This window comes from Spermophilus citellus (genome assembly GCF_964194105.1).
Source record: "Spermophilus citellus genome assembly, chromosome: 7".
NCBI lineage: Eukaryota > Metazoa > Chordata > Mammalia > Rodentia > Sciuridae > Spermophilus > Spermophilus citellus.
In genome coordinates, this window is record NC_138188.1 from 121698526 (window position 1) to 121725989 (window position 27464).

The following is a 27464-nucleotide window of genomic DNA, read 5'->3' on the forward strand; positions in this document are numbered from 1 at the left end:
GACCTTTAAGAAATCTCAAAAAAAAAAAAAAAAAAGAACTCAGAGGAGAACACACACCAACTACAAATAGATAATTTAATTATCATTGTAGAGAAATAATGAATAGGACTGGGATTATGTAAAATATTTAAGAATATCAAGATAAATATTTGTTTGAAAGTACTCAGCATCCTATTCAACTATGCTTTATTGTCACTCAAACACAGAAAGGGTCGAACAGTGATACGTTTTAAATTTTTCATCTCTCTTGACTGACGAATGAGAAGCGATCATTCCATCAGCCTTGTACTATGACAAGGTTTCTTAGTTGCTATAAATAACAGCTTTATTATCAGTTCTAATTGCTACCTTTGCTTCCTTTTGGTACTGAATTTATTAGGAACAGTCAGGTTGGATTTTCTTAAAGGATTACTAGAAAAAAATGGAAGAAAAATATATAACATTCTTATCTTGCACTTCCCTTTCTACACATAGTTCTTACTAACTTCAAAAGAAGCTATAAGCCCAGAAATCAGAATCCAGGGACATGTATTAAAATCTAATAATGTCCTCATATCTTCCAGACGGTCCTGAACGTGATTCACTGGCCAAGCAACACATGGCACAGATGGCTGCAAATATAACACTGCACAATGCCCCAAATGCATGGTGTAATGGGTCAGGGACACAGTCTCACTATTGTTTGCCATGTGGAGGTAAAGGCAACTGGGGATCTTCAGCTTAAATGGCTGGGCAGCAGTGCAGCAGAACTTGCCCAACAATGCTGAAAACTGCAAATACAGGTAGGAGGGTCAGAGGATGAGGTGGGAAAAAGACTGGGAGGAAGAAGGAAGAAACAAAAGGATGGAAGGAAAGATAAAGCTTCTTGCTCCTTCATCCTCTTAGGGATACATTTCTACCTCCCATTACCCAGGGCATCGTCCTTGGAAAGATCTCTTACCTGGGACACACAGCCTAGGTCATTTTAGGAGACCAAAAGCCATCCTAACCTATCAAACACTCTTTGTTTCAACCCACTGTTCTATTATCTGAGTTTAGAAGTTCTTGGCCCTTTCTCCCATTTAGGAGGATACAGCATAGAGGGAGTCTGATCATTTCAGTGAAATAAAATGAAGAAAAGAAGATGGGGTCTCTATTAGCTGCTTAAAATAATTATCCTGTTATCTTTTGAAGTATATCATCCTTGGAAAAACTATAATTGGTCTCTATAGCACTTAATTTTAGTCATGCATCCTCCTAGCTGTACTAGGGCAACAAATGATGGAATTATGACAGAAATTGAAGCTCACTCTTATGTACTCTACATGAATGTTCTCTGCATGAGGAAATACATCCAAACACTTCCTTTGTCTTTGAGTATGTTTTTCTCCTTTTCACATTTTTCCCTTTCCACATAGTCTTCTTAACCTACGTACTCATTAAAACCCATTCTACAAAACCTGTACCAAAAACTTCTATTCCTTACTTTGGGGTTGTGATTCCAGTTAAGACTTGTCACATGACATTTTTAGCTTTGTAACATGAGTTTTTTTTTTTTTTGAGGGGGTACCAGGGATTGAACTCAGCAGCACTTGACCACTGAGTCACATCCCTAGCCCTATTTTATATTTTATTTACAGATAGGGTTTCACTGAATTGCTTAGCGCCTCACTGTTGCTGAGGCTGGCTTTGAACTCCTGATCCTCCTGCTTTAGCCTCCTAAGTCACTGGGATTATAGGCATGTACCACCAGCCTGGCTTGTAAGGTGAGTTTTATAGTGAAAAGATCCTCTTAAGGTTGTTGGGAAAGTTGCTCCTACTTTAGGGAAGAGATATGTAAGTTATTTCACTTTTAGCTATATCCTCATTGGTTATACTACTCTCCAGGAAGGAGAAATATTATCAAATATGCCAGAACCTCTAGTTTCTAAACTTTCATCCCACCTAAAGCCAGTTAGCATTCATTTGTTCAATACTATGGCAACATGTAAAGACTGGTGAGAGGGGGAACTCAAGGAAAAGGTACAGGTAGAAGAGGTTAAAATATTTTAGAGCTTAGCACTTCCAAGTTTGGTGACTTCCACAAATTTACCTTTGCCTCTCTTCTTTCTGTTAGAGATCCCAGTTGATATTAAGAAATAATAGTCTAGACTAGAAATATATGCTCACACACTCTTGAAAACAATGACTTTGTGAAAGGAATATAACATAAGTAATATCATCAATAACTCCACTATCACAAGATTTAGAAAACTTTTGCATTGATAGAAAAGAGATCTAGTAAAACCTGAGATTATGCTCTGAAAGTACCTGTTTATTATAAGACAATATTAAGAAGGAATGCTAATAGAAACTAGTAAATATCTATTACACAGGGATTGGATATTCTCTGAACACTTCAGACATTAGCTTTTTTTTTTTCTTTTAAACTGAGTCTTGGGATATTCACGTTATTTTGAAGTGACCTCTGTCACCCCGTTGATAAATGAGGTTGTTGCAGAAGGCCTGACTGCTTGGTAGAAACCCACTTCCTTCCTCCCTGCCCCACGTGTGTGTCTCTCCCATGCAGTGCATGCTTGTGCAAAATGAACTTTTAGATTAAAAGATGTTTCAGGACATGACTCAGATTTAATAGTTCTTTAATGTCCTTCCAATCAATCTAGTACAGTGCTAAATCTATCCAGTGATTTTGAAATGTCTTTCAAAGTAAGGACCTAAGTACATATATTGAGAGAAATAAAATATCTCTATTTCTTAAAAAAAAAAAAAAAGATAAAGCCTTGACCTACTTGAATGCGATGATGTTAGGGTGCTTCAACTTCCTCAAGTGCTTGATATCCGTCTCATTCTGTTCTCTCACTTTCTTGATGGCCACTTCCTCTGCTCGGAATTTGCCCAAGAAGACAGCTCCTTGGGCTCCACTACCCAGCCACTGCAGCTCTGAGATCTCCTCAAATGGCACTTCCCAAGTATCTAGGCACACAAGTGAGAAACAAACTTGAAGAGATCTTGAAATTTGCTCAGGGACCATTCTATGAGGCCATTCTGAAGGTACCAACATCACCATCACTGGAACTCCTACCCTCTGACCCCACTGAAAGACAACTTTTCTATGCATCTTGGTATTTTATTTGTGTGTGTGTGTGTGTGTGTGTGTGTGTATTTTAAACCACTAAAATTGAGCAGATTAGAGATATCTTTCAAGCAAAGTATGTCCTAACACTTCTCCAACCCTACCTTCTTACCCTAAGCTTATAAGTTTGGTCAACTTTTCTCTTTTTCTACCACAGGTCCTTGCTCATTGCCCATTATAGATGTGATTTTATTCCTCTTTAAAATCCTTTCTAGTTTTTATGTTTACAGCTATGTAAAAGTTGTAGTGATATATACTATTTCATGTATTACAGATTCTTCATCTACTTACTGTTTTCATTACAAGTGAGGAGTTTACTAGTTTTGCTGATAGTAGCAATATCTGAACCTGTTGGTTTCATCACAACTCTGCTAGCAGTATTATTAATTATTTTTTGTTCTAATCTAATTAGGTATAAAATAGTGTTTTATGAGTTTGAACTAGTTTAATTGTCAAATACAGACCATTTCCTCACATTTGTTTAATACACATATCTGCTTTGTATGAATTGTCCATTTATCTATCCGGATCCAGACAGGGTCATTCTAATAAATTTGAAGAAGTTCTCTAAATATTTTTTGATAAAAATGAAAATAATATTTTTCATAAGCCTTTTTATTCTAATTGTATTTTTTATCTTTTATAGTACTAGGGATTGAATCTCGGCCTTATGAGTAAGAGGCAAGTATTCTACCATTGATCTATATCCTGGTCCCTTTTTAAAAATTTTTAAAAATTTCAAGATAGGGTCTCACTAAGTTGCTGAGGCTGGCCTTGAACTTGTGATCCTCCTGTCTCAGCTTCCTGAGTAGCTGGAATTACAGGAAAGTGCTACCATATCCAGCTAATTTTACTGTTTTTTAAACAAAATATTTCATTATAGTTTAGTATTTACTTTGTAATTTTTTCCATTGTAGAAAATGTAGCCTGTCTTCTAAAGCTATCTAGAGCTGAGTTTTAAAAATTTAGCCTTTATATTCTTCTGCAGTTTACTTTGGAATGTGTTGTGAAGGCAAATATAAATTTTATGGGTATTGCTATTTAGTAATTCCCAAATCATTCAATTAATTAATTCATCCTTTCTCTTCATATTGTGTTATGATGCTTACATTATAATCACTATATTTTTTAAAATAATGCCTAGTATTTAGTATTTTTATAAAATTAATTATAAGTGAATTATTAAAATGAAAATGGAAAATATATTTGGCATTCAAATATCAACTGTTTATGGTGTTATAATAAGGAATAAAATTCTTTTTTTCCAATGATAGCTCATGCCTGTGCTATTCAGCTATATTCAGTCAAGCCTTAATTACTCATGGAAAAAGAAAAGGGATAGCACTGGCCATTCAAGAACAAGTATAAAATAAAGAAAGCAATATTTCAACCATGTATCCATCAATCTTTTTGTTGGAACTAATTACCAGAAGTAAAACTAATTAATGTGAATTTAGTCCTGTCTGCTTCATCTTTCAGTCTCTGTTGGTATCCAGGAGAAAGCCAAAGAATGGGAAAGTAGCAGGAAAGAGAAAGCAATAAGGACATATAAATTTGGATAGCTGGGTAACTGTCAGGCAAGATAATTAACCTCATTATAAGACAGAACTGGCTATATTCTCTCTAGAGTTAGTTCCAAGAATTTTTGCTGCTCTTATAGCTATCCCATTTGTACCCTTTCCCAGCTTCTCTCTCATACTCCTTCTCTCTCTCTCTCTGATTGATTGATCACAATAACTACTAACTTATTTCCAATATCCATTGTGACTCATAGGACTGAGGAAAACCCTCACATCACCCACTGTTATAATTTGGGTGTGAGGTGTTCCCCAAAAGCTCATGTGTGAGACAAGAAGGGTCAAAGGAGAAATGATTGGGTTGGAAGAGTCTTAACCCAATCTGTGATTTGATTCCCTGATAGGATTAACTGAGTGGTAACTGAAGTGGTAGGGTGTGGCTGGAGGAGGTGGGAATTGGGGAGTGGCTTTGGGTATATATTTTTATCTGGTTAGTGGAGTCTCTCTACTATCTGATCATGATGTGAGCTTCTTTCTTCTGCTACCCTCTCCTGCCATGATGTTCAGCCTCCCCTGGAGCCCTGAGGAATGGAGCCAGCCTTCTATGGACCAAGACCTCAGAAACCATCAGCACTCAAATAAACTCTTCCTCCTCTATAATTGTGTTGGTTGGGTCCTTTAGTTACAGCAGCAAAAAAGCTGACTAAAACACCTACTTTAAGGCAAAATTTTCTTTTGTTTATTTAGACATGGCCATGATAATACCTGCTTCAAGATGGGAAACTATTTGTCCATAAAATATTTCAATAATACATACTACCTTACTTGGGTTTCACTATGAGGATAATTAAAAGGGAGTTGAGGACATCATTAAAATTTTTAAAAATCTAGTGAAATTTCCTCTTAAATACCAAGAGTAGGGGGATACATCTGTTACATGTGTTATTCTGTGGTTGATTGCAATGTAGGATTAAAGATTAGCTCCCTGATCTCAGAGCTGAGAAGGAAGTACTATATTCAGTTTCTGGCTGGTAAATCCCTCTTCAAGCCTACAGCAACACTAGCCCTTAGTGCCTAACTCTTTGCAATCTGCTGAGGAGCTGGGCATCTGCTGTACCATGTTGAGAATTAATGCTGACCAGGTCTGTTTCTTAATTTTTCCTGAAATAAGGTTTCCTGAAAGTCACATAATTGATTGGAACACAAAATTGAATTCAAGTTTATAGAACTAAAAAAAAATTAAAAGGCTTTATTTAGCAGATGTACAGGATATGTTTATTGCCCCCTTTTATGAGTCTGAACCTCAGTGATGTGTTTGGACACTGAGATGTCCAAATTATCACCAAAATAAGTATAAGACTGGACAAGTAAAAACCCTCAAAACCAAATATCGTTTTTTACATAAGTGGGTGTTAGTTTTTTATTAGGTTTTATGTCTAAGCAGAAAAAAGGGAACTTTTAAAAAATAATAAGTTAAATATGTTCATTAAGAATGGATTATGGACAGATGCAGATATAGATGAGTGGTAGGGTACTTGTCTTGCATGTGCAAGACCCTGGGTCTGATTTTGAGTACCACAAAAAAGAAAGGAAAGAAGGAAGGAAGGAAGGAAGGAAGGAAGGAAGGAAGGAAGGAAGGAAGGAAGGAAGGAAGAAAGTTAATTGTAGGATGAGAAAGAAAGAAAGGGTTTTAGGATGACAGGTAATTTTTATTTTCTTTTTTGTGCTTACCCTTATTTCCTTTTTTTTTTTTTTTTTTTTTTTTTTTGGTACCCGGCATTGAACAGGGGTGCTTAACCACTGAGCCATCTCCCTAGTCTTTTTTATTTTTCATTTTGAGAGAGGGCCTCACTAAATTGCTGAGGCTGGCTTTGAACTTGGGATAGCCTCTGGAGTCACTGAGATTACAAGCGTGTACCACTGTGCCTGGCCCTTATTTCCAATTTTTAATCCATATTGCTATTTAGTACTACTTAACACAGGACTCCTCAAACTTTGTGTGACAAGAAACAATTTTAATTTCCTTGGAACCTAAAAATCATGGAAGGCAGCTGAGAGTAGAATGTGTAGGGTATTAGTGTATGCATGAAAGAGAGACAGACAGAATACGTATAACACAAAACTGATGAAGAATTTCTGCATGCAGCAGGAATGGATGCTGTGATTGAAAAATCCTGAAAAGTACTTAGAACTGTTAGTTTTACCAGTAAATCCCAATATACTTCTGGAGGATGGGTACTGAGAGAAAGCTGGTATTTGATTTATTTGGTATTTTCCTATTTCGGAAATAGGAAACACAGATGCATGAGGAAAGGGACTATGGTGACTGATGTCAATAGGTTCTTGTGGAAAAGCTGTCCATACTCTTGACTGAAAGATGAACAGACTGAAGGGAGGGTCACAGAGTTTGAAATTCAGTTATTTACTTGTAAGATAAATAAAACAATCTCAACTTTGGTCTGTATTTTTTTCTTTCCAGATTTTTTTTTTTTTTTTTTGGCAGGGAGATATTGGGGATTGAACTCAGGGGCACTTGACCATTGAACAACATCCCTAGCCTTGTTTTATGTTTTATTTAGAGACAGGATCTCACTGAGCTGCTTACTGTCTCACCCTTGATGAGGCTGGCTTTGAACTCACAATCCTCCTGCCTCAGCCTCCTGAGCTGCTGGGATTACAGGCATGCACCACCACACCCAGCTCTTTCCAGAATTTCTTGATGCTAGCACTCAAGAAAAGAATCATTTAAATAAGGCCACAAGGAAATGTATCAAAAACTTTAAAAATAACAAATCTGGGCTGGGGTTGTGGCTCAGTAGTAGAGTGCTTGTCTTGCAAGCATTGATCCTCAGCACCACGTAAATAAATAAAATAAAGGTATTATGCCCATCTATAACTAAAAAGAAGTCTTTAAAAAAACAAAAAAAAATATGTTGGACTCAATGATTGTTCATCTAGGAATTTATACTAAGAACTAAACAAAGATATATGCAAAAATAAAGTGATAGACAAATATTCATTGCAATGTGACTTATGATCTCTAAAAATAAAAACAAATTCAGAGGTGAGCAATAGGAGATTCTTTAAATAAATGTTAGCACATTTGGACAATTTAATATTAGGTAGGCGTTAAAAATGATGCTTAAAATATATTTAAGAAATAGACACAATGTTCACAATATGAATAAAAAAATGCTACAAATAGTATGTCTCCATTTTTAAAAGTATATACACATGCACAAACAACATACATGCTGATTTTTTTTTTTTTTTTGTGGCACTGAGGATAGAACCGAAGGGCTTCGTTCATGCTAGACAAGTGCTGAGCCCAACATAACATATTCTTAAAACATTAATAGTAGCTATTCTCAAGAGAGTAAGGATCATAGATTATTTTAACATATTTTAGGGAAGTTACTTTTATTTTTCAAATTCCATACATATGTTGCTTTTGTTATCAGTAAAAAGTCCTTTTAGAGAATAAAGTTAGGTTATAAAGAACATGAGGACCATGTGTTCCCCCTACTTCAAAAGTATAATACTTGAATTCTAATATATGAATACACATGTTATACAATAATGGCAACTGAAAAATCACTATTTAAAAAACTGTGGGATCTAGACATAATATTCTTCTCAAGATTGGTTAGATATTTTGTTCTTTCTTCAAAATGTGAGCTTTCTATGCCTTTACTATAAAATGATAATTCCTTTTTACTGTAATCTAAGGTAGTCCTATGATCTTCAAGGACATTACCATGTGACTTCTGCTTGGTAATGAATTAGCCCAATGACCATCAGACTATTTTTTCTTTTCTTTTGAGATGAGGTCTTGCTATGTTGCCCAGCTTGTCTTTGAACTCCTGGACTCAAGTGATCCTTCCACCTAGTCTCCGAGTAGTTGAGATTAGAGACTCATGCCACTTTACCCATCAGACCTTTTTTTTTTTTTAAATTTTTTTTTAGTTGTAGATGGACACAATATCTTTATTTTTAATTAGTTAATTTCTTTATGTGGTTCTGAGGATCAAACCCAGGGCCTCATGAGTGTGAGGCAACCTCTCTACCACTGAGCTATAACCCCAGCCGGCCGGCCATCAGACCTTTTGATTGTATAGGCTAACAGTAAAAAAAAAAAAAAAAAAAAAAAAAAAAAAAAAAAAAAAAGCTTAAACACGCACCCACTATGTGATTTATTTAAAAATTGTATATCTACACAACTATATTATAATATCAAATATATCTGAAGGCATTCATGAAAATAGAAATTTTAAAAGAGAGAAAAAGAGGAGTTATAATATTTTTTTATTTTAAACTCATGGATTGTGTTGTATGTTCTCTACTTTGGACACCACTAGACAGGATGACCATATAAGATGGGTTCCAACCAAAAAGACACACCAAATGTGCATCTGGTCTATTTAGAAGGTCTGAAGGGAACTGACATGGGGTAGTCATCTGACCTAGTTCTTTAACTGACCCACACATCAAAGGTTATCTAAGTTTTAATGTTGGAGGGAATGGTGCTGACGGTGCACTCATGCAAGAAGTCTTTGCCCCGCCCACACTGTCTTACCTTGTTGCTGTAATTTGTAATCGGTGGAGTACGCCTTCCCAATGATGTTCCACACAGGCCTTAGGCAGCCGAACAGTCCTTCAAGAAACCCCCCACTGCCGCTGCCTGACCTGCTGAACTGAATCTTGATGTCTTCAGTTGCACCCGTGTTCTCCCCGTCCACGGTGTTGCTGTTCCCCTGAGACACAGCCATCTCTGATTCATCTTGTTCCCTTAGCTGAAGAACACTGTTCTCGAACTGGTCCCTGGAATCCTCACTCACGCTGGTCAACACTGTTGTGGTGACCGGGCTGTTCATGCTGTCGCTCGGCTCTGTTCGCACGACCCCCTTTTCCTGGGGGTCCTCAAGGAGCCTGGGTGGAGGGTGGTTCCCCATGGCTGCACGCTCATTCTGTAGTCCATTGAAGGTTTTGTTTTCACTCGAGGGGAAATGCGGAGAAGAGGAGCAGCTCAGGCGCTCCTGAGGGTTGGCCATCGTGCCATGAGTGTGACCGAGGTCCTGAGATGACACTCAGAGGATTATTAGAATAGAGGTCTGATGCACAAGAGGGCTCCCAAACCTGGGAAAACAAAAGCAGGGCCTGAGATCACTGTTTCTTTAGTGTCCTTACTACTACATCTGTTTATATAATAAAAACATTAAAATGATGAGGAGGATTAAATTGTGGTTTATTCTATTTGATGCAATACTGTTCACAATGAAAAATTATGTTGTGAAAGAATAATTATTAACATGAAAAATTGTTCATGACATATCATTTAAAAGGGTTGGAACTATATATATATATATATATATATATATATATATATATATATATATATATATATATTCATTTAAAAGGATACACAAACACACACAAAAGAAAAAGACCAGAAGGATTCATCCAAAAAACTAACAATAGTTAATTGGTTAGATTTGGGAGCAGTTTAGAGTGTTGTGATTTTCAAGGTATTCCAAGCATTCTGTATTTATAACTATCATTCCCCCAATCCCCTTTGCATACTGGGGACTGAATCCCAGGACCCTCTATCACTGAGCTACACCCCCAGCACCTGTTATTTTTTATTTTGAGGTAGGGTCTTGCTGAATTGCCCAGGCTGGCTTCAAACTTGTAATCTTCCTTCCTCAGTCTCCAGAGTCATTGAGATCATAGGCATGTGCCACCATACCTCGCTCTGTTATCTTTTTATTTTTTATTTTTATTTTTTTTAGAGAAAGTGAGAGGGAAAGTGAGAGAGAGGAAAGAGAGAGAAGAGAAGAGAAGAGAGACTGGGGGGGGCGGGGCCCGGCAGGAGAGAGTTTTTTTTTTTTAAAGAGAGAGGAAAGGGGGAGAGAGAGAGAGAGAGAGAGAGAGAGAGAGAGAGAGAGAGAGAGAATGAGAATTTATTTATTTATTTATTTTTTAGTTCTCGGCGACACAACATCTTTGTTGGTATGTGGTGCTGATGAGGATCGAACCCGGGCCGCACGCATGCCAGGCGAGCTCGCTACCGCTTGAGCCACATCCCCAGCCCCGCTCTGTTATCTTTTTAATCAGATAAAATGACTTCCTTTTCCACAAGGGAAATCAGTATATATATACTTACATTATTATAATTTATGTTACTATAAGTTACAACTAATTTTTTTCTCCTTGTTTTTTAAAGCCTTATCTTACTAGGGCACTGCTTTACTTTCTAAGACATTCATTAAGTCATGTAGACAAATGTCTTCTGTGTATGACAAAATAACTTCCTGAGATATCAATGTTTTTTATTATACAGCACCAAATCTGGAGCAACACAACTAAGCCCCAGCTCTTCAAATGTGTTCTTTACTTCTGATCTGTACATGAGTAATATGGGGCTATCTAACCTTTCAAACAGATTTGTTCTAGATCAGCTAGATCATGCAACATCATACTTAAATTTGTTCAAAGCAGGATAAGACCCCAAAAGTACAGGAAACACATGAAAAAACACACAATCAGGATTTAAACTAAAATATTTTGCACAGCAAAGGAAAAAAAAATCAACAGAATGAAGAGTCAACCTCCAGAATGAGAGAACATATTTGCAAATTATACATCTGATAAGGTGTTAATATCTATAATATATAAGAAACTGAACTTAATAGCATAAAAAGAAATAATATGATTTGATATGGGCAACAGACCCATAGACATTTTTCAAAAGAAGACATACAAGTGGGGCTGGAGATATGGCTCAAGCGGTAACGTGCTCGCCTGGCATGCGTGGGGCGCTAGGTTCGATCCTCAGCACCACATAAAAATAAAATAAAGATGTGTGTCCACCAAAAACTGAAAAATAAATATTAAAAAATTCTCTCTCTCTCTCTCTCTCTCTCTCTCTCTCTCTCTCTTTAAAAAAAAAGACATACAAGTGGCCAACAGGTATATGGAAAAATGTTTGACATAACTAATAATCAGGAAAGTGCAAATTAAATTAAAGTGCAAATTAAAACCACAAAGAGATATCACCTTACTCCCGTTAGAATGGCTATTCTTCAAAAGATAAGTGCTGGCAAGGATGTGGAAGAAAAAGTAACCCCTATAAACTGTTAGTGGAATGTAAATAAGAAGAGCCATTATGAAAAACAGTATAGCAGATTCTCCAAACTTTAAAATTAGAATTACTATATGGTCCAACATTACCACTACTGGTTATTTATCCAGAGGAAATGAAAACCATTTTAAGGAATCTCTTGCACTCCCATTATCACTGCAGCACTATTAATAAGAAATGGAAACAACCAAAGTGTCCATTGATGGATGAATGAATAAAGAAAATATGGTACATTTGCATAATGGAATATTATTCAGCTATGAAAAAAGATTAAATCCTGTCATTTGTGACAATGTGGATGCAACTAGAGAATATCATGTTAAGTGATGATAAGTCGGGTACAGAAAAACAAGTGCCATATGAACTCACTCACATGTGGAATCTAATATAGTTGATCTCATAGAAGTTGAAAATAGAATAGTTACCAGAGATTGAAGTTGAAAATAGAATACTAGTTACCAGAGATTGGATCAAGTACAGGGGAGGAACAATGGGGAAAGGTTGGTCAATAGGTTATTAAGTTACAGTTAGAAGGGAGAAATAAGTTCTGGTGTTCTATTCCACAGCAGGGTGACTATAAGTAATGATAATGGCTTTATTTTGAACAATCTAAAAGAAAGGATTTTAAATGTTTTTCCACAAAAAAATTGATAAATGTTTGGGCAAACAGATAGGTTTTCCCTGATTTGAGTGTTATACAATGTGTGTGTGTGTATGTGTGTGTGTGTGTATATATATATATATATATATATATATATATATATATATATATATATATATATAAACATCACATGGTTCCCCATGGATATGTACAAAGTTTACATGTTAACTAAAAATAGATTTAAAATTTTCATGTGAGGGCCTGGGTCAATCTTCAGCAACACACACACACACACACACACACACACACACACACGTATGGTTTTTAATTAAAAAAATCATTCAAAGTATATTTTATGAAAAATTTACTTTTTTTTGCATTTCCCTATATAATATTCATTTGCTCCTTCACTCTGTATTAGGCACCTAGAACACGCTAAAGGCCAGAATATAAAAATGACTTCACTTTATTGAAAGCCAAAAGACAAGACTGGCAAAGATTGACACTGCAGTGCTTTTCATGAATTCAGTGCTCTGACAACACAGAAGAGGGAGGGATAGTTCAGGGAAAGTGCTTAAAAATGGTAACTTTTGATTCATTTGAAGGAAGTGTATGAATTCTTCAGGTGTGAGTGAGAGAAGAGGGAGAAGGCATTACTGGTACAGGGGAAAGTGTGAATTAGGGCAGGGATGAAAGACTCTGGGATAGATGAGAAATCCAGAGTTGCTGGAATGCAGGCTACTTGGTGTACACAGAGAACGACTTAAAGGCCAGATAGGGGCTTGATTGAAAGTTTTGGATTTTAGCCTGAGCCATAGTATCCTCTATTGAGGATATGGATAAAAATAGACCATTCCCATTTTATTATTTTCCCTCCTCATTATTGAGACCCACATTTTAAGCCTTTTTTTCCATTTCTATAATTTATGAATAACGTGTGTTTGTGAACCAATGAAAATATCCTATCTTCTATACTCTCATTCATTCAAACATTTAATGAGCTCCTATTATATGCTGCACAATGGTGTTAGGCGTTAACAAATGGTGCTAGATTCCTACCATTTGGTGCTTACAACCTAGAGGGAAAGACCAATAACAACAGCCACATGGTTACACATTGTATAAACGTATGTTCAAGGTGCCATGGGAGCTCAGAAAAATATATGGAATACATCTAGAGATGTCATGGAAGAAGCTTTGAATTGGGTGTTGGAGGGTTAATTAGGGAGTCTTTAGGAAAGAAAGACTGGTTATTCCACATAGGTTTGGGGAACAGTAAGAGACAACTCTTAGAAAAGATAGGCAAAAGTCAGAGTATGGTGGAGCTGAGTGATAAGCTAAACCTTTAAGATTTTATCCTTCAGGCAATAGAGAGCCATTAATAAGTTTTGAGTAGGTGAGGGATTTGGTCCCAAAATAAAATAAATTAAGATTATATCTACAGAAGTGGAAATTGGATTGAAGGGAAAGGCTAAATGTTCAGTTAGAAGTTCAAGAAAAAAATGATGATGGCCCTAACTAAGGCAGTAACAATGGCAATCAAGAGAACAGGACAGACTTAAGAGGTTGAATTGGTAAAGGTTAGGAATTGATCATACACATGAGGATGGAAAAACGGGGAGAGGGGAAGAAAGCCTTTTCAAGTAACTTATTTGGGATACGGATAGATGGACAGTGTTGATAACTGAGATATGAAAGACCAAAAGAAATGAAGGTTTAATAAGGAGATAATTAGCTTAGTTAAGGAAGTAGAGAATTTAATTAAGGTCCACTGTGTGTCATGCACTAAAATAGGCTTTTATTTATGTTTTCTCATTTGAAAAGTAGACTTTGTAGAGAAGAATTTAAAAAGAGGTAAAGATGAGGGCTCATTTATCTCAGGTACAGAAGTTTCTAAATAGTAAAAGTTAAAGATGTATTTGGTAAGTGTACTTGGAGCACTTCCATGCATCAGGTTAGGTTCTATGGACACAGAACATTATGGTTACCATTACTATTTTGGTGGGAGGGACTGAAGATTGAACCTGGTGTGTGCTCTACCACTGAGCTACATTCCCAGCCTTTTAATTAATTTATTTTTTTAAAATTTTGAAATAGGGCCTTGCTAAGTTACTGAGGCTACCAAGGAATTTGTAATCCTTCTGCCTCAGCCTCCCAAAATGCTGGGATTACAGGTATGCACCATCATGCCCAGTACCATTATTAATTTTAATAATAAGTAAGACAGAGTGATTTATAATTGACAGCACTGTTTGCACTATCAGCTATGTACTGGTAAATCAACTCTCCAAAACAATAGGCATCTGATTTGTAGTGTTTGCTTATTTCCCCAGTATAAATACTCCCACCATAGCAGATTTAAGCTAATAGTGGTTTAACATCTTGCTTACAAAGTTTCTAAATATTTGACAATTGGCTCCTACAAACTGGCATATAAGCCAGCTCTATCATCATAATCCTTATCATACTGACATTCACATTTTGCAAGAGAAGTAAGAAAATTTTATAAGGCAATATATTAAATGGTGGAGCATGAATTAAAATCCATCTCAAAATTCAGGTTCCCAAATCCCCTTGCCTTTTTTAAATAACATGATGGAACTTCTTATGATAATCCTTCACTTTATATTAGAGTTCTTAATAAGTTAAAAAATGAGGTTGCCTGTAGTCATTGGACATAAACATTTGATCACCTGTGAAAGAAACTCAGAGCATGAAATCATAAATCCTCATTTTTCACAGAAGGAAAATAAGGCCTGGAGAGAGGTATATGCTAAATAAAGATCGTAGAGTCAGCCCTGAAAAATCAGATTATTTTTCCTAACCCCACTCTCTTCTGTACCATGCTGTCTCTGGAAACTTTTCTATCCTTTCAAAGTTCACAAACCACTTGAGGAGTCATTAATTACATTAAGGGAATCATTCCCCTCTCTCCATGATGAATGAACCATATTCTGTTATACAGAACTGGGAGGGAAGGAAGACGATAATGAGGGCAGGAGTAGCTATCACAGGATAAATGAGAGAGGTAGGACTTGAGATGAACCTCTGGAGACCACATGTGATAAAGGGAAGGAAATCAGGGAGGAAGAAGCATTAGTAGAGGCAGGGAAGCAGGAATGACCAGAGCATGTGTGAGAGGGCAGATGACCCAGAAATAATGAAATAGCGACTAAGGATGAGGAGCAGGGCAGAACAAAAGGAACCCCGGCCTCCACACATGGGCTTGGAGAGTTTTTGATCCGATGCAGGTGATTCTTCCTATTAAACACATTTAGAGAGATCACTTTAACTGGATGAGGTTAGGTTAAGAGGAATTTAAATTCTAGGGCATGGAGAAATCTAGGTGTTGGGAAGCTGCCTAGGAAAATAAGGTTGGAAGAAAAAGAAAAAAAGAAACAAAAGTTGGAAGCCTTTTTTCAGCAGGAGAGTTGGCTAACTGACCTCCATTCTCCCTACAGCCTCCTCCCCACTTGTTTCTTGGTGCTCAATTCTAAGCTTTGACATTACAGATCTCCTCGTTTTGTTTTCTTGCTGTCACCAGTCACAACCTTGGGCTGTCTCTTGTCTTTGACCTTTCTGACCTTGCGCTGCCTTGTCTCTTCTAAGACTGCTGACTTCATACTATCTGACTGGCCACTGCCTCAGCAGTTATTTCCAGTCTGCTTTGCCACCGGGACTCCTGCCTATCCTAGATAGGTCAGGACATACATTAGGCTATTGGCTTACATTAAATTGGAGAATCATGCAAGTCCCCAAATGTAGATGTGAATTTCAGTCAAATATCTATTTGTATAATTTATTTTTTTTTAAATCAAACTACAAGTCTTCATATTAATTCCTGGTAAATTTCCATTTTTTTTCTTTCTGTTTTTGAGTTTCATCATATTGCAAGGAGTACATACACTTTTGTTTCATAATCTCTTCTCATTTCTAGGAGGGTAAGGGTAGGTGTGAAGTGGACTTATCCCATGGGAACGGGGAATGACTCTAATCACCATAATCACATGCAGTTTGATATTTAAGAGAGCAAGGTAAAGCAGAACATTCATATAGTTCACCCCACTTGTTTTACATGAAAATCAAATCTCAAATTGCTGATTTGCTCAAACTAACAGTTAAGTGGTGGCAGAGCTAGGACAAATTCTCTTTCCTCAACCTAACCCCTTCTACTAACCTGGGTGTTTGTTAAGCAAAGAGAAACAAATAGCGAGATACCATGACCACTGATGACAGAAACAATAGGAATTCAGAGTGTTATTCTAGGCCTGGGGTGTGGCTCTGTGGTAGATGCTTCCCTATAGAAGAGGCCCAGGGTTTAATCCCCAGCACCACAAAAACAAACAAATAAAAAACCCAGTGCTATTTTAGATGTTCTAAAGCTACTCCCAAACACAAGCACCCAGAACATCCTAGAACATCCCTGCACCTCTCCACAGAGCAGTAGAGATTGCTACTATTGGGATTCAGCACTCCTCTGGGTGGGCAGAGGTTAGGTCCATCTCAAGGTGTGTGTAAAGATGCTCAGCCAGATAGGCTTTCCTCGTGTTATTCATTTCCTCATGATATTCACCAGGAATATCAAGTCCAACGTGAACCAAGAAAGGCAGAAAAATTGAGAGGCACAAGAACAAGGGGAAAGAAAAATCATCACCATGACTATATTCAAATATGATCAGAACTGACTCTACATTTAAGAAGAGTGTAGGAGGATAAAAATATCTAAATTTTACCTGTGTTTGTATGTACACCCACATGCTGCCACTGCTCGGTGAAGAACCTGGCAAGTGGAAGCAGAGGGAATGCAGGAGGCCCGAATCGGGCTGCCTTTTGCTCTCTTAGCTCCTCTCTCCCTGACCCAGTTTGGTTCAGATACCCTCAGGGCAACTGACCATTCTTCTTTGAATTCATGAGTGTTATGGTTTGGCTATGAGGTGTCTCCCCACAGCTCTTGTGTGAGTGAAGGAATATGAGAGTGTAGCCTCAGCAGTCCATCCAAGTTTGAAGAGACTAACTGGGGGTGACTGCCGGCAGGCATGTGTGACTGGAGGAGGTGGGTCACTGGGGGCATGTCTTGGAGGAGTGCATCTGCCCATGACCCACCCCCCTCTCTTTTTTTTTTCTCTCTCCCCCTCCTTCCCAGCTGACACCAGGTAAGCAGTTTTCCTCTGCCTCAGTAGGATTTACTATGAGAAGCCCATAGATGAACCAAGGTGATATTTCTGCTGCTACCCTTCTGTCTCACCTTAGGCCAAGGAAGTTGGTCAATCATGAACCAAATCTCTGAGCCTTCCTTTCACTAAGTTGTTCTTATCATGTATTTTGGTCCCAGTGACACAAAGCTGACTAACAAAATGAGAAATCATTGCTAGTAGTTATTAGAAGGAAAGGAAATGAGGCAAGATTTTGAAACATTGAGAGTTAAATGGAAAAAAATAAGGACTGTCAGAGAGGTAAAGGGCAAGGTTAGAATGTCAGCTTTCTCAGTAGGACTTGCTATGAGAAACCCATAGATGAACCAAGGTGATACCTCTGCTGCTACCCTTGTGACAGGTTCTGGGTCTACAGGGAGCACAAAGTGAAGCTCCGTATCTTCCCTGGAGGCACACTTCCCCTGCCCTTCGAATTTCTTGGCCTCAAGAGGAGGAAGTGGTTTATGCAAAATTAGTAGGCAAGGGTTGGAGACAGCAGCAGCTGTGCATTTGGCAGAGCCTTGCCAATTTCTGGAAATTACCTTGGATTTGTGCCATGATCTCAGGATGCAGCACAGAAAAAGGAATGGATGGGGCAGTCTGGGCACATGGTCCTCAAAGTCTCAGGTTTTATTATACAAATTTCCCCATGTTGCTAATTGAAGATAATGGTCGTAATTTGAATTTTATATCATAAATAAAAGTAAATCAAATATTTTGGAAAGTTGAACACCACAAATACAGTTTTCAGTGTGACTAAAATTGAATAGAATTTTAAATTAAGCATTATTTTTATGAGATGTAGTGACTGATGATGAACTTTTCCCAGCTGATCTTCTCTTGCTTTTTCTTACCTATTTCTTAGATAAATGTACTATTGCCATCTTAACTTTCTGGTCACTTCTCTAAAATTCATATACCAGACTTGAGAGGATAAAGGGAATTTCTGCTATAAGGGGTAATCAATCCTATTTTAAAACTGGGATGAAGTTATTTATTTATAGTAATAAAAAAATGAACTTTCTAGCATAGAAGTCTGTCACCCAGATCTTGGTTTGAACTTTAAAAAGTTATATAGCTTTTTCAAATGGAGTTACACAATGTAACTATGAAATTTCAAATCAGATAAATAGAATGGCCTACAATTGTGCCTTTACCCCACTTGCTGTCTTAACAGAACCATATGTTAGACTTCTTTTTGAAAGGGCAATGATAACTAACTTCACATCAACCAAACCCACTGACCTACTATCTCATTCCATCTTCTTAATAATGCTATATTCAATAATCAGGAATTCAAAAATATTGATTCATTGCTTACCATGTGTTTATATTTTTGGTAAAGACTATGAACGCTTAATAATATCAATGTATAAATGGTCTCTAACTTACAATGTCTTAGCTTGCTTATTCTTTTTCTATAATGGTGCAAAAGCAATACACATTCAGTAGATATTGTATTTTGAATTTTGATCTTTTTCTGGACTAGTGATATGTGGTATGACATTCTCTCAAGATGCTGGGCAGCCTCAGTAAACTGCAGATCCCAATCAACCATGTGACCACAAGTTATGATGTTTGTCAGGTTAGGTATATTAAATGCACTTTGATACTTCAGGAGTTTATAGGGATATAATCCTATAGTGAATTGAGGAGCATCTGTACGTTGGAGTCAGCAAAAAATAAAAATTACAAAAGGACAAATCCTCCATGGTGATGGATTACTTCTGCATATCAGATCTATAACTGTGATTGAAGTTAAAATAAATTTACAGTAGATTTTTTGTTAAAACTAGGAATTTATCCCAGAGATGCTGTACCTCTGAGCTATATTCCCAGCTGTTTTTTAATTTTATTTTGAGACAGGGTATCACTAAGTTGCCGAGGTTGGCCTTGAACTTGTATATGGTAGGTTCTTTTTCCTCCACATATTTTTATTGGTGCATTATAGTTGTACATAATGATGGGATTTGTTGTTACACATTAGTACATGTGTACAATATAACAATATAATTTGGCCAGTATTATAGTCGGTTTAAAATGAATAAGATGCTTTATTTTCAGAGCTATAGTCTGTAAATTCATCAAAATACAGAAATGTCTATCAATCTCCTGGGTTCAATCCCCAGTACTACACACACACACACACACACACACACACAAAAAAAAAAAAAACAAACCCAAAACCCAAAAACAAAACAAACAAAAAAAAAAACAAAGCAAAACAAAACAACAACAACAAAAAACCTCAACAGTGGTTCCGAATATGTCCCTAAAATTTCTATAATTAGCATGCATTATTTGTTTAATCAGAAATTTCAATCCAAATTTTTGTTGCTTTAAACATTTAAATTAATAAGCCAACTTTTCTACATTTGCAGAAATGAAAAATGATATGAAGTTAAGAACATTGTCAGGAAATCATTGTCAGTATATGCTGTCAACAAGAATAATTATAAATTCAAAACAAAAAATGAATTCAAACAGATGATAATAAGGAAATAAAAGTTCACAGCTTCTCTTTGTGTTTACCTTTTCTAGTGAGAATCATATTCAAAATATAAAAGGTAGAGCAATCATGACTAAAAGAACCGAAATTTAAAATGGGTGATGATATAATAAGAACATATGATTAATTCCAAGTCCTAAGGTCCAAATGAATTACATGTTAAGGCACTAAAACTCCTGCATTTAGGATCCACCAAATAACCTTTTATAAAGAATTACCTTTGGTAGCTGTGAGCAAGATAGTCATTCACGCAAAAGCAGAAGGTAGAGAAATACTCTAATTTAAAAAAAAGGAGTAATAAATATATAGAACTGTGAACTTGGGTTGGGCCTTGACAAAAGCATCAAGTATACATTAAATAATAAATTCTAGTTCCTTTCTTTTCATTTCCTGTTATTTTATGATTTTTCCCTCTTTTTATGGAATTCTATGATAAATAGTTTAGGACAACAAGGATTGAAATAACAATTGAAATTATTTAAACATTATTTTTCAAAATTAAAAGTATTTTTGAAAGTTCGGGCTAAATGAACATTTTAATTTTGTTTTGCAATCAATAAAATATATTCAGACCCATGTACCTCATCTTGACAGTCATATTGTAAGGGCATAAGAGGGAAGGCACCGGAGGAAGATAAATGTGGATTGAAATCCTAATCATTAACTTGACCTTAACTCTCTTGTCTAAACTTCAATTTTGCAATCCATAACAAGTGATAAGCATAGAATCCACCTCAGAGAGTAGGAGATAATAGGAGATAATACTGGATGATTATAGGAGATAATACTGTATCACACCTGGTATAGAGTGAACTCTCAATATGTTAGTCATCTAAGTCTTTAACAGAAAAGCTAGAATAAACCAATACATGTCAGCATGTTCAACATATATGTAAAATCAAAGGGAATAAAAAGAAGGGCCAGGGAAGACAAGAGTTTCTTAAAGAAAGTAAAAAGATTAGAGAATGAAGGAGTGGAATAGATCAATACATAGATTAAGCTTGTAACATTCATTTAAAATTACAAATGAGAACACATAAAAAAATCAATAAGCAGTTAGATACAAGGTCAAAAGGCAAAAATAATATGAACAGGAGAGAGAAACCTCAAAAATATGTAACTTCTTTTTCATATTGAATTTCCTTTGTCTTTAATTATAGAAATTATTTTTACATTCCAGGCTTTAATAAATTTCGAAAAAGAAGGAAAATTCAATACAGCTGCAATATTTGAAAGAATATTTATACTGTACAGTTCTGTTATTTGGGAGGAGAAAAAATTAATTCCCATGTTTTTAACATTGCTATATTAAATTAGGAGATGATTTTATCGATTTAAAAAAATATCTCTAGGAAAACACCACTTATACTTTAAACAAAAGATCGATGTGAACAAAAGAGAATCATTTCAGAGTTGCGTCCTCAGGGGCGATTTTGGAATTTTTCCCTAGAGATCTGCAGGTTTCTGCACCATGCTATCAACACATGAAGCCTGCCTGACTTCTGGACACAGCCTTCTTCTATGCTTGTGTCACCACCTTCCTGTCAGTGTTACTCTGTCTTCTGGCAGCTTACTTTTACTTTTCTGAAGAAGACCCTCAAGAAAAAGTCTAAGAAGTTTTCTGTGGCTCTAGGCCTACAGAACTCTGTATAATAGCAACTCCTTCCAAGTTAGAAAAATCTTTTCAAAAATATCCTTAGACGACAAATTTATCATTGTTGTAAAATGTGTGAATTCTAAATTCAAACTTCCTGGGCCCTCATACTGATTCTGTCACAGGCAAGTTACTTAGCTTGGTTTGTTTCCTTAGAGCGTTGTAATAAGCATTAAGTGAGATATTACTTGCAGATTATTTAACCTATTACCACTACAGAGCAAGCACGCAATAAAATTTGCTAGTTATATTTTAATTAATAAACATTTGTTTCTAAAATGAGAACATATATGCTTTACTATAATCTATATAATTAAAAGAATAGCTCAAATGAGAACATAAATTTTAAAATAAATTTGTCCTTGGTCATTTTAGGGATATAACTATGGAAAAATAGCAATCTTACAGTGGCCCCAAAGAATGGTTATTTCCTTTTTTTTTTTTTAATGAAAAGACCATTTACCTCCAAGCAGTTAAGAAATAAGAAATGAAGGATTCAGTGTCACTATTCCACTACTCTCTGACCCCAGGCTTTCAGACCATTCTGACTTTTCTAATAGTCTCTATGTCTTATCTGGTTTAAAATAATAATAATTTGAAGAACTATAGATATTGAAAGAATAGGTAATCTCTCTAACTGGGAGATAGTAGAAGTAGGCACGTTAGTAATTTGATGATGAAAATAAGAACCTATTTAATAATTACTTCTAATAAATGTCACATTAATATATAACTATAATTACTTATTAGGTCACATATTTCTCTCTTTGTAGATGAAGTGTGTTGCTAAAGAAAAAAATAAACAGAATCTAATTACAGAATAATTTATATTCCAAATATCCTAGGGATTAAGCTGAAGGAAACTTTTGAACTTCACATAATCATTTTTCTGAAGTCTTGTCAAATACTGTCTATATGATGCATGAGCATGAGAAGTAGGTACTGTCACTTAAGTTACTGTATGAGTCCAGGTCCTGGAAATAAACAGATGGCACACTAAAATGGGACAAAGGAGAATTTAATAAAATAAGAGACTACTTACAAAGGAGTGGGCAGGAGAAGCAACAGGGATGGCGCTGTGCCCTATGTGCCCTAGAGTTAACAACAACCAGGAGGCTGTTAACCAGCAAGGGAAAGAATGATTGCATAGCTACAGAAGGCCATTCAACAAGAACTGTGGCCTTTGGTAGAGTGCTGAAACCAAAGTGTGGTGACCTGAGAAGGAGGGAGCCAGAGAAATTTATATTGAAGCCTAACTTCACGTTCTTCCTGTCCTCTGAGATTCTGCAGGTACTTCCCATTAGTTGAACAATGGTCCCATTAGAAAACCCGAGGGCAAAGAAGCGCACTGAGGCACTCCACGTGTGTCAGCCTCCAGAGGCACAGAACAGGGTGCATGAGAAGGACAGAATAAAGTGGAATCTATCTTAAGTATCACATCAGTGGAGAGAGCCTGCTGCTAAAGGCAGAGACGTCCTGCCTGGCCAAAGCTAGAAATGCAACTTGTAGAGCTGAGTCCCTGCTACAGGAGGCCTGCCTCTGGCTTTCGGACTTTTTGGTTTGGTGAGAAAACTAACTCTGGTGTCAGTCAAAGGCTATATAGATACTGGCTACCATTGAATAATTTGTTCTTCCTGCCTGGGCTGAAGTTTGAGGAATCTTTTCCCCTCTAAATACAGGAATTACAATTTATTACATTTGGGTCATTCACGTGTCTCAATACATGTAGTATGCTGAAAAAGCATTTTTATCAATGAAACCTAAATGATATTCATATTATGATTAAATATTTATAGTGGAAACAGCTTGCTACACAGGGGTTCTGAAAAATGGGGACAACTTTCCTCAAAGGCTTTGTGTATTAAATGAGATCATAGACATGAAAGTGCTTTTCAAGCTATTAAGTGGCATTCTGATGTGGGCTGTTGTTATTAAAATAGATGCTGGCTCTAGGGAGGTGACAGCGAATGTGCTGCTTATCAAGAACGGCTAGCTTTGCTGTCGGAATTTTATGACTCTGAGAAAGTGACAGAGGAGGGAAAAACTTTAAAAATGAAATTATATTATGAAAGTTCTCATTTCCCATCAATTTTCTTGTCAGTGTTTGGATTGTTTAGTTGAACAGTAAAATATAACTGAAATAGGGATATGAATAAAACACATTCTGCACGTGTTTTATACTTTATTATATCATTGCCAGTTTGACATATAGAGCTACTGAACAGGGTTGGTAACAGACTTCAATGAAATATTTGGAAGTTCTCTCAAAACTATGTTCTATACACTGTTCCTAGTCCTGCATGTACTTGGCAGGCAAAGTGCCATCAGGGTCCTTCTGCCACCCTTTCATAGCTTCTGGTTTTGCATAAGAATGCTAGAATTATAGATTGTTCAGATTGGAAAAGGAGCAGTGAATGGGCCATGACTTCTTATTTTTCAGGAGAAACTTCTAATTCTCATAAATTGGTGAGTTTACTAGAGAATCAAGTATCAATCTTGGGATCTTTTGCTTCTTTTTTTTCTTCCCTATTCAGCCCCAGCACTTAGTAAAGGACCAGAGATAACATCATAAATTAACTTTTTGGTTAACAGAACTTTACACAAACACATAGCAATGTGATAAACAATATATTGACAACAGCTAAATTTACTGAGATTACGTGTCACCCCTGCCCTAACACTTTCTGTATGTTAACTTCTTCAACCCTGACATTAACCCTTTGAGAAAGGTATAGTTATTACCCCTGGTAACAAATGATGAAAAAACTGGAGCATGGAGAAAATTTAAATAACTCACTGGCAGCTACTAAGTGGTGAATATAGGAGTTGAACCCAGTTCCACTCAAGGTCCAGAGCCTGACCCAAGCCCAAGCCTAAACCCGAGCCCTTAACCACATTCTACTATCAAAACGATAAAGGATTCCACTAAGAAAGGTCTAAATCAGAAAAATATGGAGTTGACTCACATCTGACCTTGAGACAAGATTTTAATTAGGATGAAAGCAAGTGGGTAATTTTAAAATATGCTCATTCTAGAATGTGTAAGGATCCTCTGCGGTGATGTTCATTGGGCTGTTTCCCTGCCCTTCAGACTGCCAGCTGATGATTGGCTCACAGCGGCCCCAGCAACATCCAGCTGATTGGCTCCTCCACGGAGCTGCTCATTGGGGGACTTCTTTGGCTTCGCCCATGCAACCCAGCCAATCGGCCTCAAGAGCAGGAGGATTGTGGGAGGTGGTGAGGCTTGTGTGGGTGAGAGGCTTGTGGAAGCCGGTGGTGGCAGTTGGGCTCTGAGGGTTTTTTCCTGAGGAGCTGTTTTGTTTGGTGTTTGTAGTTCTAAAAATAAAGTTAGTTTCTTTTGACAACTGGCTCCTGAATTGTGCCCAGCCAGACTGCGGCATTTGGTGGCTCGCACGGGGAGCGACTAAGGGTAAGTAAACTGCTTGCCCCTGAGGGCAGGGCGAGAGGATGGGTAGCCATTCTAAGTTTCCTCTTTTGTTTTGCTTCATTTTTGTTTTAAGTTGCCTGTCCCTGGAGATGAGTGAGACGGAAGAAAAACCGCTCACATCTGAGGAAAAACTATTTGCGTCTGAGGAACAGATAGGGAGAAAGGATGGATGCACATTTCAGGAGCATAGAAAGGCTGATATAATGAATTTTTGTTCCAATTTTATTTCATTCTGTCTCGGTTTTGTTTGGTGTTATCTTGTTGGGTTGTATTATAGTAGAAATACGGGATCAGCAATTAGTAAAAAACAAACTGAAAGACTGTTAAGTAAATTGTTAGAGGAAGGAGGCATCCCAGTAAAATCAAGAGCAGTCAGGGCATACGTTGATACAATACAAAAATGTAGCCCATGGCTTTTTAAGGAGGAGTTGTTAAATATATCACAGTGGGACCATCATGGTGAAGATTTAAAAAGAATAGAAAAGAACAACCCAGGGACTCTGCCAGTTGGCACATTGCCATTGTGGACGTTCGTATCTGGTTTGCTTAGTCCAAAGCCTTCAATTCAGACAAAGGTAGAGGAAGGAGAAGACATATTGATTCAAGTAAAAGAGAAGGTCTCTCAAATTAGTCAGAAAGAGGAAAAGATTCAAGTAAAAGAGAAGGTCTTTCGAGCTAGTGAGACAGAGGAAGGAAGTTTAGAGCAGAAAAAGCCATCAGGGGAAAAGTTACAACAGGAGACTGCTAATAACACCTTTCTATCAGAGAGCGTAAGTGTCCAACCAACAGCACCACCTCTACAGGAGACTGCTACTAACAGCATTCTATCACCAGAGGGCATAAGTGTCCAATCAACAGCACCACCTCCATATGCTAGGAGGCTCCCAACCCCCGCAGTTGATAGTTGGGATCCTGAGACAGGATCTCAAGTATTAACATGCCCTGTATTTGAGGTAGGAGGACAGCGAATTTACCAGGGTTTAAATTTCAAAACAGTGAAGGAGCTAAAAGAGGCTGTAACAACCTATGGTCCTCAAGCACCCTTCACTGTAAGCTTGGTCGAATCCATTAACAACTTGAACATGACACCAGCAGATTGAGCTAAAATGTGGAAAGCTGTGCTAAATGGAGGTCAATACCTGTTATGGAAGGTTGCCAATGAGGAATTTTGCAAGGAGACAGCTAGGCGAAATGCAGCAGCTGGTTATCCTCAGAGAAATCTAGATATGTTGTTAGGAAAGGGACCTTATGAGGATCAGCAGCAACAAATTGCATATGATCCTGGCATATACTCACAAATTGCTGCAGAGGCGATTAGGGCATGGAAGACTTTACAAGGACATGGAGGTTTACAAGGTCAATTATCTAAGGTAATACAAGGAGCTAATGAACCTTATGCTGAATTTGTAGATAGGCTTATTCAAACAGCTACCAGAATTTTTGGGAATACAGAACAAGCAATGCCATTAATAAAACAACTGGCTTATGACCAAGCGAATCGTTGGTGCAGAGATATCATTAGACCATGGAAACAGGAAGATTTAAACACATATATTAAATTATGTAGAGACATTAATGAACAAGAGCAAGTCATGGCAGCTGCAGTAAAACAGGCTTTAGATGCCAGAGACATTAATGAACAAGGGCAAATTGTGGCAGCTGCAGTAAAACAGGCTTTATATACCAGGCCAAGAACATGCTACAATTGTCAACAAACAGGACATTTTAAAAGGAATTGCCCCATAGGAGGAGGGTTTAACAAAACTAGGTATCAAAGGAGTAGAATACCGGGTATTTGCCCACGATGCCGTAGAGGGAGACATTGGGCTAATGAATGCCGTTCTCAAACCACCATAGAGGGTACTCCATTACATTGGGCTAATGAATGCCATTCTCAAACCATCATAGAGGGTACTCCATTATCAAAAAACGAATAAGGACAAGGTGTTTATCCACAATATCGTGGACAAAGGCATCGGGCTCCGTTGCCAAAAAATGGACAGGGGGCCCCAATGCTCCAGGGCCCCAAACCACAAATATACGGAGCACTGGAGGAACCCAGCAACCCCATCAGGGTAGTGACCAGGACACATTGTCCATCAGATCCCTCATCAGACAAACCAGAGGGAGCGCAGGGTTGGACATCTGCGCCTCTGCCAGATCAGTACTAACTCCAGAGATGGGAGTTCAAATCATTCCCACAGGGGTAAAAGGACCTCTTCCCAAAGGAACAGTAGGCTTATTATTGGGACGCAGCTCTTCTACTCTAAAAGGACTTTTGATAAGTCCT

The 27464-nt window shown here is 37.2% G+C and overlaps 1 protein-coding gene across 4 annotated transcripts in view; it reads right to left on the bottom strand.

Moving 5' to 3' along the window:
• MAP3K13 (mitogen-activated protein kinase kinase kinase 13) overlaps positions 1-27464 on the bottom strand; it is a 144411-nt gene that overhangs the window by 38468 nt on the left and 78479 nt on the right. For all 4 annotated transcript variants that reach the window (XM_081302154.1, XM_081302156.1, XM_081302157.1 and 1 more), the window contains 2 exons: positions 9206-9765; positions 2769-2952 (listed from right to left, as the gene is read on the bottom strand). In XM_081302154.1, coding sequence (XP_081158280.1) covers positions 2769-2952; positions 9206-9680 — 659 coding nt within the window. In that variant the 5' untranslated portion in view covers positions 9681-9765. The remainder of the gene's footprint in view (positions 1-2768; positions 2953-9205; positions 9766-27464) is intronic.